Source organism: Aspergillus wentii (genome assembly GCF_001890725.1).
Source record: "Aspergillus wentii DTO 134E9 unplaced genomic scaffold ASPWEscaffold_4, whole genome shotgun sequence".
Taxonomy (NCBI): Eukaryota; Fungi; Ascomycota; class Eurotiomycetes; order Eurotiales; family Aspergillaceae; genus Aspergillus; species Aspergillus wentii.
In genome coordinates this window covers 2,433,225-2,445,949 of record NW_024467835.1, presented here as the reverse complement: position 1 = coordinate 2,445,949, position 12,725 = coordinate 2,433,225, and the positions used below count along the sequence as shown (strand labels likewise).

General features: G+C 50.2%; 8 protein-coding genes across 8 annotated transcripts; 6 read left to right on the top strand and 2 right to left on the bottom strand.

Moving 5' to 3' along the window:
* The first annotated feature begins 94 nt into the window (after positions 1-94).
* On the top strand, positions 95-1,328 carry ASPWEDRAFT_133750 (uncharacterized protein). The gene is made up of 2 exons (XM_040829309.1): positions 95-413; positions 473-1,328. The coding sequence occupies exons 1-2, from the start codon at positions 245-247 to the stop codon at positions 874-876; spliced, it is 573 nt and encodes a 190-aa protein (XP_040689250.1). The 5' UTR covers positions 95-244; the 3' UTR covers positions 877-1,328.
* Positions 1,329-1,740: 412 nt separating this feature from the next.
* Positions 1,741-2,205, top strand: ASPWEDRAFT_51576 (LSM domain-containing protein; the record flags this gene model as incomplete). The annotated part of the gene is made up of 2 exons (XM_040837617.1): positions 1,741-1,851; positions 1,963-2,205. 2 exons carry the CDS (start codon positions 1,741-1,743, stop codon positions 2,203-2,205), a joined length of 354 nt encoding a protein of 117 aa, XP_040689249.1.
* A 733-nt stretch (positions 2,206-2,938) lies between these two features.
* On the bottom strand, positions 2,939-3,652 carry ASPWEDRAFT_28192 (uncharacterized protein; the record flags this gene model as incomplete). Its single annotated transcript, XM_040833107.1, has 3 exons — positions 2,939-3,047; positions 3,103-3,237; positions 3,420-3,652. The coding sequence occupies 3 exons, from the start codon at positions 3,650-3,652 to the stop codon at positions 2,939-2,941; spliced, it is 477 nt and encodes a 158-aa protein (XP_040689248.1).
* A 720-nt stretch (positions 3,653-4,372) lies between these two features.
* On the top strand, positions 4,373-6,098 carry phzA (putative serine/threonine protein phosphatase; the record flags this gene model as incomplete). The annotated part of the gene is made up of 3 exons (XM_040833106.1): positions 4,373-5,722; positions 5,787-5,939; positions 6,069-6,098. The coding sequence occupies 3 exons, from the start codon at positions 4,373-4,375 to the stop codon at positions 6,096-6,098; spliced, it is 1,533 nt and encodes a 510-aa protein (XP_040689247.1).
* A 900-nt stretch (positions 6,099-6,998) lies between these two features.
* ASPWEDRAFT_109966 (DUF1993 domain-containing protein) lies at positions 6,999-7,520 on the bottom strand (the record flags this gene model as incomplete). Its single annotated transcript, XM_040828135.1, has 1 exon — positions 6,999-7,520. One exon carries the CDS (start codon positions 7,518-7,520, stop codon positions 6,999-7,001), a length of 522 nt encoding a protein of 173 aa, XP_040689246.1.
* A 928-nt stretch (positions 7,521-8,448) lies between these two features.
* On the top strand, positions 8,449-8,921 carry ASPWEDRAFT_172372 (uncharacterized protein; the record flags this gene model as incomplete). The annotated part of the gene is made up of 2 exons (XM_040830929.1): positions 8,449-8,589; positions 8,646-8,921. The coding sequence occupies 2 exons, from the start codon at positions 8,449-8,451 to the stop codon at positions 8,919-8,921; spliced, it is 417 nt and encodes a 138-aa protein (XP_040689245.1).
* Positions 8,922-9,847: 926 nt separating this feature from the next.
* On the top strand, positions 9,848-10,760 carry ASPWEDRAFT_183615 (uncharacterized protein; the record flags this gene model as incomplete). The annotated part of the gene is made up of 3 exons (XM_040831990.1): positions 9,848-9,929; positions 10,028-10,231; positions 10,320-10,760. The coding sequence occupies 3 exons, from the start codon at positions 9,848-9,850 to the stop codon at positions 10,580-10,582; spliced, it is 549 nt and encodes a 182-aa protein (XP_040689244.1). The 3' UTR covers positions 10,583-10,760.
* Positions 10,761-11,076: 316 nt separating this feature from the next.
* On the top strand, positions 11,077-12,105 carry ASPWEDRAFT_51574 (arylamine N-acetyltransferase family protein; the record flags this gene model as incomplete). Its single annotated transcript, XM_040837616.1, has 1 exon — positions 11,077-12,105. The coding sequence occupies one exon, from the start codon at positions 11,077-11,079 to the stop codon at positions 12,103-12,105; it is 1,029 nt and encodes a 342-aa protein (XP_040689243.1).
* Between the last annotated feature and the right edge of the window lie 620 nt (positions 12,106-12,725).

Below are 12,725 nucleotides of genomic sequence, written 5' to 3'. Positions count from 1 at the left end.
ACGCGGGTTTCGTATTGTCAGACGCGCCGGAATCTCGACCAACCACAAGGAAATTTCCTCGTAATGGCGATACCTCCAGCCTTGCTGTAGGCAGAACCTCCCCCTCGTGTTGTTTTTTGCGCAGATCTTGCTTGCTCCTTTTCCACGATTTGCAACACAAACAATTGGGAAGACGCGATCAATTCCCTGACTGTTGTACGGAGTAAAACATCTACAAAGGCTAAATTACATCTTTCCCCCGGCCATGTCTCTCAAGCGCAAAGCTTCTTTTTCGAACATCACATCTCCCAATGGCTCGTCTTTCGCGGGGCCATTCATGGCGATGGACTTGGACGACGGGTCTCCCAAACATCTGAATAGTCGGACACGAAAGCGCTACAGAAATGACCGTCCAGATGAGGAAGTGGTATACGGTAAGATCTAGGTCTTTTATTCACTTTGTGCCTCGGCATCAGCTAATAGGAGAAAATAGAGAATACCCTCCGCTGGCTATTCACTGCCCAGCAACAGCAGCACCAGACACCCACGCCTACTTGCGACGAGGACGAGAATATGAACCCCGAACCCCTTCCCTCCCCTGAGACCGTCGACCCTCGTCAGCAGACACTCCTTAAATTCTTCCGACCCGCGCAGCCTTCATTCGGTCAATCCCCTTCAGGTCGATGGAACCAGCAAGCAGTGGATGTACTCCCTGGCAATCGTAACATTCTGCAACAACACGTTCTGAACACAAACCCAGTGGGCGGTTCCACTGAAAGCGACTCGAACACCCCAAGCGTTCAAACAGGGACCGATATGGATGTCGAAATGGATTCAGGGAGTGATCGATCTACACAGGATATTAGGGCCTGGGCTGGAGGAGTTGGGTGGATGTAAATCTGCGCCGTTTTCGATTTCGTCTCTTTCATATCTTCGTTGCGGGGGCCCTGGGTTCCTATTTGATACCATATTAGCGGGGTTTGGTTGGTTTCATTATACAGTTGTCTGCTGTCTGGTGAGGGCTTGATGATAAGCCCTCTTGATCTTCTGGTGTTCTGGTGTTGGGGTTTTGGATGCCTGTTGGATATTCTTTCGGATAACTTGTGTCGAAGTATTGTCTGCTTCGTCAGCCTTACATGGCACTGCATGCTGGATTATTACTTTCTGTGTCATGATAATAATTGGAAAGTCATCTGTGATTTTATATCAATAGATGCCTTGGGGGAATTTTTGAACATAAAGCGGCAGAGCAGTCTTCGGTAAGCTGTTCTAGCTGCTGTATGACTCCATTATATAGTTAAATAGTTTTGAATATAAATATGAATATCAGAAGAAAGGGAGAATTAGATGAAATCCAGTTTTGTTTGCTTTCTAGTCTGATGGGCTGTTGTGCTGCGGTGTCACATGCACGAACGTCATTTGCTGTGCGGGCATACAGCCTAGGAGCCTGAGGCGTCAATGGTTCAGCGGCTCCTTAAGTGCAACCTCCCAGTCTCAATCTTAACAAAACATACATTATCCATACCCAGCTACAGGTCACTCTTTACAATTATCCTACAGAATCAACAGCTTCGATTTCCGCGCTGAAACAATCCCCTGTCTTTGAGCGCCCTACCCCGCAATTAGCTTCGGATTGGCATCATTTTCACCCAGGTCATACTGAACAAACGACCAGAGAAACCAGTCACCATCTTTTGGTCGCCGATTTCAAAAACCCCCGGCAAGAAAATCACGATCAACTCCCCTTGTTGGGACCTCAGAATGGACGAAAACCGGGCTGTCCAATATCTCGACTCATTGATAGGCCAGACGTTGCGAGTGCACACGACCGATACACGCATATTCGTGGGCACGTTCAAGTGTACAGATGCGGTGAGTCTATCCCCTCCACTGACGAACTCTACTACATACACGAGCTTTGCAAAATAATACGAGGTCTGGTGAACATCTGCTGACTTGGGCTTTAAATCTGGATCTACATAGGCACGCAATATTATCCTCGCATGCACATACGAGTACCGCTTCCCCACACCATCGACTGTTCGAGACGCTGCCTCCAATACGAATAACCAAGAGTCTGCGACCAGTGTCGACTCGAAAAACATCAAAGTGAATATGACGAGTCGACTAATAGGTCTCGTGGTCGTCCCCGGACAACATATTACAAGGATCGAGTTGGAAGAAACGCCTGAGCAAGCCCACGTACGGAGGGCGCTCAAGAAGTAGTTGGATGAGGGGGATCGGTGTGATAGTACGGAATCCAATGCAGGCCAGGGATTATTGCTTGGGATGATCAGGCTTGGCCACGTTTTTCTGTCCGCTTTCTTTTCTTTTCTTTTCTTTTTTTCCCCTCTGCTTCCTTCCCCGAAAGTGGCCGCAAATCGGCGAGTGTCGCGTGGGGAAGACTGATGCGACATGAATGCAATAATTTTGAGACTGGCGCTTTCTGCGCGATCTATTCCCCGGCCTCTGGGGTCTTGTTTGGCAGCTGTGCGGATGTTATTGTCATTGTGCGGTGTGCCAAGATTTCCATCAAGGGAGCAGAGGAAGAGACCAACCCAGCACTTACCACAACGTGGCATGGAGAAAAAAAAAAGAAATGCAACTTGGCACAGATCCAAGGGCTTGGCAGATGTAGCCATCGCCTTATCAGCGCAGAGCTGTGATTGGAGATGAACAGGCGGTGTTCCTGCAGTCGAATGAGCCCTTAGCATCTATATAGTTCTGAGTCGGGTTCTGCAAGTCCTATATGGTCTATTGATTCACAATGCGGTCAAGAGCGTTTTTGGAGACGATAAAGGAGCATCTTATCTTGTTTCCGGCATGGATCAGCACCCATGTCTTAAAAGGGCTGTTTTTTCACACGGAAATCAGGACATCAAAACTAGGAAGCCGAGGTAGGGTATGGAGGATGAAGGAATAGCCATCATAAGACTAGGATGAAACCATGAAAAACAAGCTATGCTCGGGAGTGTTCGGAAGATGACAGGATAGTGGGCTGGGGTTTGATAGTGATTTGATGTGATGACCGCCATTTGCCAGGCAGAATCCCAATATCCATGTTATACCTACAATGGATCAGATTATAGGATAGGAAGAGGGCTGGTAATCCATTGATCTTACGAGATAGCCAAGAGGACTATGATGAGGGGTGGGCATAAGTCTGCGGCGAATCCAGATGTGTCGAGATGCCAGTCGGTCACGAGGCGATAGAGGATGATAGACCAGCCAACTCCCACGCTGTATGGCCAATCCAACCTACCACTAACTCGTCCTATTATTACCTGCTACGACGCTTCAGTGAATGAGTATATAAGAATAGAAAGAAATTAGGCATCAGTCGCCTTTCCATCGTAGAGAGCATCGGCCCGACTGATCCCCCGAGATGCCCGCCCGTTGCTCTGCAGGAATCGAGACCAAAGAAACGCCGCGAGACTGACGGGCGATGGACGGATGGAGGCGAGAACCAACAGCTTCTGGACTCTTTCTCATCAACATCTTCCCCCCCCTCCTTCTCTCTCTCTCTTTTTTTCTCTCGCTTTCTCCCTTTCGACACTTTCCATCCTATCTTCTCCTCTTCTTCCCCCTCTTTGCTGATCTTCGTCCCGTCCAGGTTGGTCCCCTTGTCTTGCTTCATCTCCAGACACTCAAAAAACTCCCCATAATGACGCATTCTTTCCACTCCATCCACTCACATCCCAATCCCGAACCCAGACTTCCCCATCAACTCCTCCTTCTGCTGCCCACTTGACCTCCACATGCCACACTTTTTCTAAGCTACCTACCGACCTTCCCTACCTACTGCCTACATAGCTTCTTCAGCAGCTTCTGGCAATCCTGGCCTTCACTTCAACTCTAACACAAAAAGTCTGCAGGCGCCTTTTTTTTTCTGCCCTTGACGAATCGGATCTCTTCCCTCGAACTCTCTGCGACTTGTGCCTGTGTGTCTGTGTGTGTTCACGCGCTGTGATGCCATCCAGTTGCTCGTAGCTTCAACCATCCTGTCCTACCGGTCGGTCTTTTCTGTCCTCAAGTCCTCGACGTGACCACTCGCCCCCCGGCTTTTGCTCCGCCACGCCTTCCTGCGATCGGTATTTTACTCCCACAAAAAGATCATATTGGGACCTCGCTGGAATTGTCCCCTCTTTGTATCTTTTGCAATACCTTTCTCGATATCCTGTGTCCCCTCCCCTCCCTCGCCCATTCCCGACGGTGGGCTTCGCGAACCTTTTTATACCTTATCATAAATACCCCCCATAAGAGGAGGTGGTGGCCAAGACGGCTTCCAACATTCCAACGCCAAGACGGGGTCTGGTGCTCAAACCGTGTTGAACGCTCACCGTTCGTCTGATTTTTGCAACTCCGAGCTTGGCAGATATCCAACCTTGCAGTAATGGGTCAGTCGCATTCCAAGAACAACTCTGGCTCGGGCGACTCTTTGCAGTCGTACCCTTCCTTTTCCCGCTCCGACACCAAGGAGTCTCTCCGCTCCCTTCGCGGCTCCATCCGGTCGAAGATCCGGAGCAGTGACAGCCCTCGGGCGTCCACCACAGGTCTGTCCCAGGTCGATAGTCAGACTGATAAGTCTGATGCGGGGTCGGTGAGATCCACTGGCACTGCGAGTCGACCCGGGTCATCTCTTAATAGCCCTGGCCCTGATGGTGACTCTCGTCCCGCTTCTCCCCAGCCCCCGCCATCTCCATCCCTGTCGACTAGTCTGAAGCGAGGTCACCAAGATGTGGATGCTATGCAGCAGAGTGGCGAAGTCGACCATGTGTCCGATGTCCCTCCTAGCGGGGAGGCCCCTTCAGCGACTCCCGGAAAAGTTGGCGAGTCTATTCTCATCAAGCGGGAAAACCAACTCAATCCTATCCTGGACTTCATCTTGAACGCTCCGCTGGAGACAAACGGATCTCCGGGAATGGGCATGGGTGCTCTGAAATCGATCGATCTCGATGACATGATTTCTCGCTTGCTCGATGCCGGTTACTCTACCAAAGTCACTAAGACGGTGTGTTTGAAGAATGCAGAGATCATGGCAATCTGTACCGCTGCTCGAGAGCTTTTCCTGAACCAGCCCGCCCTCTTGGAGTTGGCAGCACCTGTCAAGATTGTCGGAGATGTTCACGGTCAATACACAGACCTGATCAGACTGTTCGAGATGTGCGGGTTCCCTCCCACGTCCAATTACCTCTTCCTCGGTGACTACGTCGACCGTGGGAAGCAAAGCTTGGAGACGATTCTCCTGCTGTTGTGTTATAAGCTCAAATACCCCGAGAACTTCTTCCTCTTGCGAGGCAACCATGAATGTGCCAATGTCACTCGGGTGTATGGGTTCTATGATGAATGTAAACGACGTTGCAACATCAAAATCTGGAAGACTTTCATTGATACCTTTAACTGTCTCCCGATTGCTTCTATTGTCGCTGGCAAGATCTTCTGTGTTCACGGTGGACTCTCGCCCAGCCTCTCACACATGGATGATATTCGAGGCATCGCGCGTCCCACCGACGTGCCCGATTATGGCTTGCTGAACGATCTTCTTTGGAGTGATCCCGCCGATATGGAGGAAGATTGGGAGCCTAATGAACGTGGTGTTAGTTATTGCTTTGGCAAGAAAGTAATCATGGATTTCTTGCAACGCCACGATTTTGACTTGGTTTGTCGAGCTCACATGGTTGTCGAGGACGGCTATGAGTTCTATCAAGACCGCATTTTAGTCACGGTTTTTTCTGCTCCCAACGTAAGATTCTAAAACTATTTGGTCCAACTTTAGGATTGATGTTTGCTAACTGTCTTACCTTTAGTACTGTGGCGAATTTGATAATTGGGGTGCTATCATGTCTGTTTCGGACGAGCTGCTTTGCAGTTTTGAGCTACTAAAGCCATTGGATTCGACCGCCTTGAAGAACCATATTAAGAAGGGTCGGAACAAGCGGAACAGTTTGCTCAACAGTCCTGTAAGTTGTCCCTTGCTTGCATTCTATCCGCCAAGAAAAATCATTGCTTCTCTGTGCAACTGTGCCGAGACTTTTGTGCTCGTCTATTGTGGCCACTTATCATTCGTTCAATATTCTAACAAGTCACAGCCTGCAATGGTATCGGCGCAAAGCTATTAGATCCAGCATCCACGGCTTGCCAAGACACCGGCACCCGCGATATGTCACCATCGAAGCAATCTGGGCCGTAGTGGCCAAGATAAAATCCCCTCTCATCAACCGTGCAAACTTCTCCTCTCTTGGACAAGACTCGCACATTATGGTCGTTCGGTACTGGTCCAGCCCGGACTATCCCGTCGACATGTGCATCCTTTTGGATGTCAGCTTTGGATTCGTTTTTCACTGCGTTGCAGCGTAACGACACCAAGTTCTTAATCCCCCAGAGGCCAGTTTGGCCAATGCCTAGCCTTACGGCACTAGCATGACAGGTCCGTCATAACCTCTCGGAAGCGAGGGGGTTTGAACCCAACATACCGGCATTGTGACTTGCCATTCGTAACCTTCAAGATGGCGCTGTTCTTAACCAGGGTCTTGGGAGGCCATACCCGCCCTGTTCTACGACTTTTCATCCATTATCGGACGTATCATGGACCAAGACCCGGGAGAAGAAAACTGTTTCTATACGGTAAAGATGAACATTCAGAAAAGCGACCTGGTCGCGGTATAATATCTTTTCCCGGAGCATAGGAGGCTCCTATTGATAGTATGTCATGGTATAGTGCGCTGGCTTGGTTGCAGGTATTGGGGCTGTTTCGCGTTTTCTTTCTTCCCTCTTCCTAGTTCTGGAAGGGGATGTTTTATAGGATGTTTTATTGAGGTTATATGGCGTTATTTCTAACACTCGCCTGCGTAAAGTGAAGTGGTAGATTGTGATGATAGAGCAACAGGCCATGTAGAATGGATATCAATTCCAAGGAATCTGCTTAATCAAGACCATTTTGTTTTCAAAAGAACATCCTAGATAACCCCCTCTGATGCCTATTCTAGTACATACGACCGCTGAGAGGTGAAACCGTGATCTCACTGAGTAAAAGGCCCAATATGCGGCATCAAAAAATCCGCATATCCAATCGGGACCCCCTTCGCCCTCAAAATGGAATACGCCAGCTGCGTATGGAAGAAGAAAAACGGCACTGCATATCTCAACACATACTCCTTCGCACTCATCACCAAGTGATGATGCTGGCCTAGCGAGAACTCGATTCTCTTCTCCTCCAACCCATCAATCTGCGCCGGCGTTACAGTCGCGAGGAGATCCAGAGTGCGCTGGCACCGCTGAATCAATTTTTCCGCCGTATCTTCGGTATCAGGCCATACCTCGGTGGGGATGTCAGCGACCCGCTCGAGGAACTTTTTCGCGACGTTGGAGGCGACCTGGACGTGTTTGTCGAGGGGGAGGAGATTGTCAATGAGGGTGGCGCTGGGGAGAGAGGAAACGTCCTCGCCGTAGTGTTCCACGGCTTTTGTGAGGATGGCTTTGAGGCTTGTCAGCCCGTTTTGGAACGTGGGGATGCTGGCTTCGTAAAGGGTGGTGCCGGCCATTGTGTGGGTTTGTTATTTTCAAAGTATTCAATTAGGGATTTGGTGGTTTGGCCTGGTACGATTTAGAGGAATTGATCATGTTATATATATAGCTCAGATATATCACTCATTGTATGCTTCGGGGAGTGTGTTTATAAGCATGCTTACCAAGACATCAAGCTGCCTTGGAAACTCTCCGAAACCCGCGCCATGCCAGAGTTTCAACCAATGATCGAGTTAAGAATTATTCAGATGCCAATGGAAGCAATCGGGCGTTTGAAGTAAGAGTGTCCGAACCAATAAAAAGGTTGGTAGATAGCAGGGTTATGATCCTGTGGCATATTGTACTCCAGAGTACACATCGCCCTCACCCATCCAGGTATTGACACTTTATTCATCTTTCTATATAACCCTCCCTTATGTCTACTCCAATACATACGACCACAGGGTGTGGAGAACAGGGCTTCCCGTCCGCTCAGCCGTACTTAAGCCACACGCCGGCAGGTTAGTAGTTGGGTGGGTGACCACCAGCGAATCCCTGCTGTTGTATGTTTTTTTTCTTTTTTTTATTTATATATAAAAATATATATATTTATATGTTTTTGATCAGGAACCTAGCACTCATATTGCTTGGAGTAAATAATATTATCATGGTGCTGTGAATTGTAAAGAAAACATTTATAGCAATAGGTCGAGGCGAGAGTGAATATAGAATCTCTCTCTAATAGCATTGACCCAAATAATAGCTCTTGGAAATGATAGGGCTTAAGTAACTACCCGTTACAATGAAAATAATGACAGATAGCAAGTTGGTTAATCTTGGATAATATACTATTTATCTCTGTTGGGTGTATCATAGTTCAGGATTAACCACCAAATTGGAGGACTCGGGGAGATTCCCGGGTGATACCCGCCGGTTTCTCAGCCTGCCGTGTGCGCAAGTCCAGGTATGCCATGCCGACGAGTGCGAAAGACGACTGACGCCCAAGCCCATGCACCCACTGACTGGATGTTCGTGGCAGATGCGATGGCCAGCGGCCTTCGTGCTCGTCCTGCATGTCGCTCGGGTTCGAGTGCTTATACGAACCCAGTGAATCTGCGAGCAATGTCATTGTACGCAAGGGCTATGTGTCTGACCTGGAACAGCGAGTGACGTCTGTCGAACACAAGTTGCAGCGGCTCAATGATGCGTTCAGGGGCCACCTCTCGCTGTGCCCAAACAATTACCCATGCCACCCCACAAGCAGCACTCCTGCGCCGGGAGGAGCGACGCGTGCAAGAGAGACGCAAGCTACCGGTCTGGAGGAGCCGCAAGATGAAGACGCTTCTACCAATGGCATGGCCATGACCTTCATCGAAGAGCAAAGTTCGGCTTTCTTTGGCGAGTCCTCTAACATCAACTTCACGCAGCTTCTTCTTTGAGGCATCGCTGCTGTGCATCAAGCCTCACTGGCCGTAGCATCCGCCGTAGATAAGGACTATGCTCATCGAGAAAGCATCATAGCTAGTGTCTCCCAGGGCCAACCATACCATCCGGCTGCGGCATTATCAACCCACCTGGACTCATCGCCTACTACCTTGCCGTCGGTCGAAGAAATGGACTCTTTGCTCGACACCTACTTCGACACGGCCAGCGCCGTCTTTCCGTTTATCCATGAAGAGACAATGAGGAAAAAGTATACCGAGTGTAGGCTCAATGGCTTCACTAGAGCTCGCAGAACCTAGTTAGGCACTCTAAACATGATATTCGCCATGGCCAGCAGCTTCGACAGAGACCATGTTACATCCGCTATCAAGCACCTCGAGAGGTCCCAACATTTTTTACAAGAGGGCCCTGGAGCTTTGTGGCGACCTGTCGAGACGGATCATCAGCCTTGAGATGGTCCATTACCTGCTCCTCGTCGTCATCCACTGTCAGGGGACTCAGCGCTCGGTGCAGGCCTGGAACAATCACGGGCTTGTCATCAGGTCAGCTATAGCGTTAGGGCTCCATAGTGTCTCTACCGGGAAAGCTGTCGATCCCGTCAACGAGGAATATCGCCGTCGGACTTGGGTAGTAATATACTGCCTAGACAAGGTCCTGAGCGTGGCCTTTGGCAGGCCAGCGAGCGTCCCGGATGAACAGATGACCGGACGCGAGCCTGCCATCGTACCTGAGTTTCTGCGAGCCGGAATCCAGCATACTTTCGCATAATACTCCGGCAAATCGGTTTCGTGTCATTCTCACGCTTAGGTATTATAACCTTGCCATTCTTATACACAAACCGTTACTCAGCGCCACAATACGTCACTTGTTCCGGGCGGAAAGTGCGGCCGGTGGGAGCCCATCATATTTGATACAGCTCGCTATGGCAGAGGCCCACGAATGCGTACGGGCAGCACAACTCACCATTGAAACTGTCCACTGTATTATCAGTGCGGATTCTACAAGTAAGAATAATCTTGGGGCGTGGTTTTTCACGCTATACTACGACGAGCCTCCTTCAAAGCAAGGCTTCGTTGGGATGCTGACCGGATACACCCACCAGTCTTCACTGCCTCACTGGTGATCAGCGGCCGCCTACTGTGGGCACAGCATGGAGAGAACGTGGTGGACGAAGCAGCTGTCAAAGACTCGAAGATTTTACTTAGTAAGGCAGAAAAGATCTTCCACGAGCTAGACCGCGAAAACAGTCTGGTCTTGAGTTGCCTTGAATACATTTGCAGACTTGCCAGAATGTGCAGTATCAAAGGTTAGTCGCTGTTTTCCAGTACTCCTGATGATTGTGGATCACAAAGAGCTTATTTCTTCTATTTATCTTATTTTTTACGACGTAACAGAAGCTGCACCAAATACATCCGAGGGCTGCTCTGATACTGACTTGGCCTTGAATCCGGCAGTGTCTAACAGCCAACCGACTTTTGATCCTGCCACTGGTTCGGCGGAACCAGTGCTCCTCAACGTAGAGGACATGGAGGCATTCCAGCTTTTCTCATCGGAAATGTTCGACCCCTCTATCTTCGAGGGCTTCCATCAACCGCCGGTCGAGGGGATTACTTTGAGCAGCGGTTTATGGGATGGCTCCCCTTGTGGAGGCCTTTGAGAGATGTCTAGCTAGGAGGTTGGGTTGAGCAGTACAAGTGGTACAATCCGAATTTCTGGACTCTTTTAGCCATACGATGCACCCACAGGCTGCTGGCGGGGGCACAGTTAGGTAACGGAGAAGTGATGTCAAACCTCAGCCCTACGCTTTCCTTCGTTTCTGAAGACTTTGATTACTCGGCGTTTACTTTCCAATAAACAGAAATCAATCGAAAGTGTAGTTCTCCCTTTAAGCTTCTATGTTCCAGGCTATCCGCCCCGGCCTGGCCCGGCTTATCTCCCCGGCGCCCCACGTTCCACGTACTATCATCACCCCGCGCACTCTCGGTAAGAATACCTTCATGTTTTCGACTCACCGCTCCCACTGCTCACGGATCTCCGATCCGGCCATGGAAGATCTTCCATTATAACGACTCTAAAGACCCCTCCCGCGAACGTTCTGCAGGAGGCCCGCACGATCCAAGTGTCATTCGTTACTGGTCAGACTACCCCGTCATGTCGAACCCCGCGCCCACCGTGCTTACCCAGCTTCCCTTGGACGAGGACGCTCGTCCACGCTACAGCGATGCCGAGCTGTGCGACTACTTTGAGTGCATCAACCTCCCACAAAAGTATCTGGACTCGATTGTGCTGAAAGATGCGACACAGGCCGGAACCAAAGAGCATGGGCTGCCCTTGCTACAGGCCCTGACACGGTACCACACATGCCATGTCCCCTTTGACAATCTTGTCTTGCACTATTCCACATACAAGACCGTCACGCTTGACCTGGCGGAGCTCTATACAAAGATAGTTTGCCGGCGGCTCGGCGGGCGATGTATGGAACATAACACCTTTTTCGGGACCGTCCTTCGCTCGCTCGGCTATGAAGTGCGCAACTGCGGAGGCCGCGTAGCGCGGGCAATGAGTCCCTACCCAGATGTCCGGCGCGACCAGGGAATGACGTATGACGGGTGGAACCACATGCTCAATCTTGTGCGACTAGATGATGAGTGGTACGGTGTGGACGTGGGGATGGGCTCTATGGGCCCTAACCTCCCATTTCCGCTGCGTGATGGATTTGAGACGACCAGCATCCCTCCACGTTTGATTCGTGTGCAGTTACGGTCGATAGCCGAGACATACGCGAGTACAGGACCGCCGAAGATGTGGTGCTTTGACGTCTGCTACAACCCACTTGATGAAGGCAAGAAAGAGTGGCTGCCGGCCTATTGCTTTTCAGAGACAGAATTCCTGCCTCAAGACTACGAGGTCATGTCCTGGTTCACGTCGACAAACCCAAGATCCTTCTTCACCAGATACATCACCTGCACGAAAATGCTCATGGACGAGGACAAGGAGATGATTGTGGGCAATGTCACCTTGTTCGAGGACACCGTGAGAGAAACCATTGGCGCCAATCGCAAGGTAATCAAGGAGTGTAAGACGGAAGACGAGCGTTTGCAGGCGCTGGCCGAAATCTTCAACGTGCATCTGACAGATGAGGAGAAGAGGGCGATTCCAGACGACCGGATATTAGCATAAAGGCTAGGATGAGAGGAACCATGCCAGCCATCCTATCTCATTGCATTCACACCTGGGGCCCTAGAATTTATTGTCCGAGGGTGATTTGCCACCCCAAGTAGGTAGAAGCACATGTTGCTCCTATGAGTCTTCGTGCACTGTAGCAGATTTGTCCTTATTTATTCCATCAAGGTATCCAGACCGGGAACTGCACAAGATGGAGTGTAGACAATGTGCCTTGTAGCTCGTTCCACTGGTACGCCGTCAATCACATCCGATGGCTGCGGGCCGTTCCGAACTTCGGCTTATTCCCCGGATAAAGCATCCTATGTCAATCGGTGCCTCAGCATGCGCAGGAGGGGGATCGCGCGGCCAACTCGCTGTCTCTCTTTATCCATCTTCCACTCCACCAAACACGGGAAAGCACAGGCTGATTTATTCGCACAAATGGCAACTCCCCGGGTACCCTCAACCACCGGTAGAGATACCAAAGTCGCAAAGTACAGTGGATGTGTACATCATCGACACGACGAGTTTCATGAGCGGATTCCCAGCCTCGTCTTTTGTGGATCCCCTTGTACCGGGTTTTGACACCATGAATGCCGGGTCTTACGCGTACCTTATCAGACACCCCGGCTCGA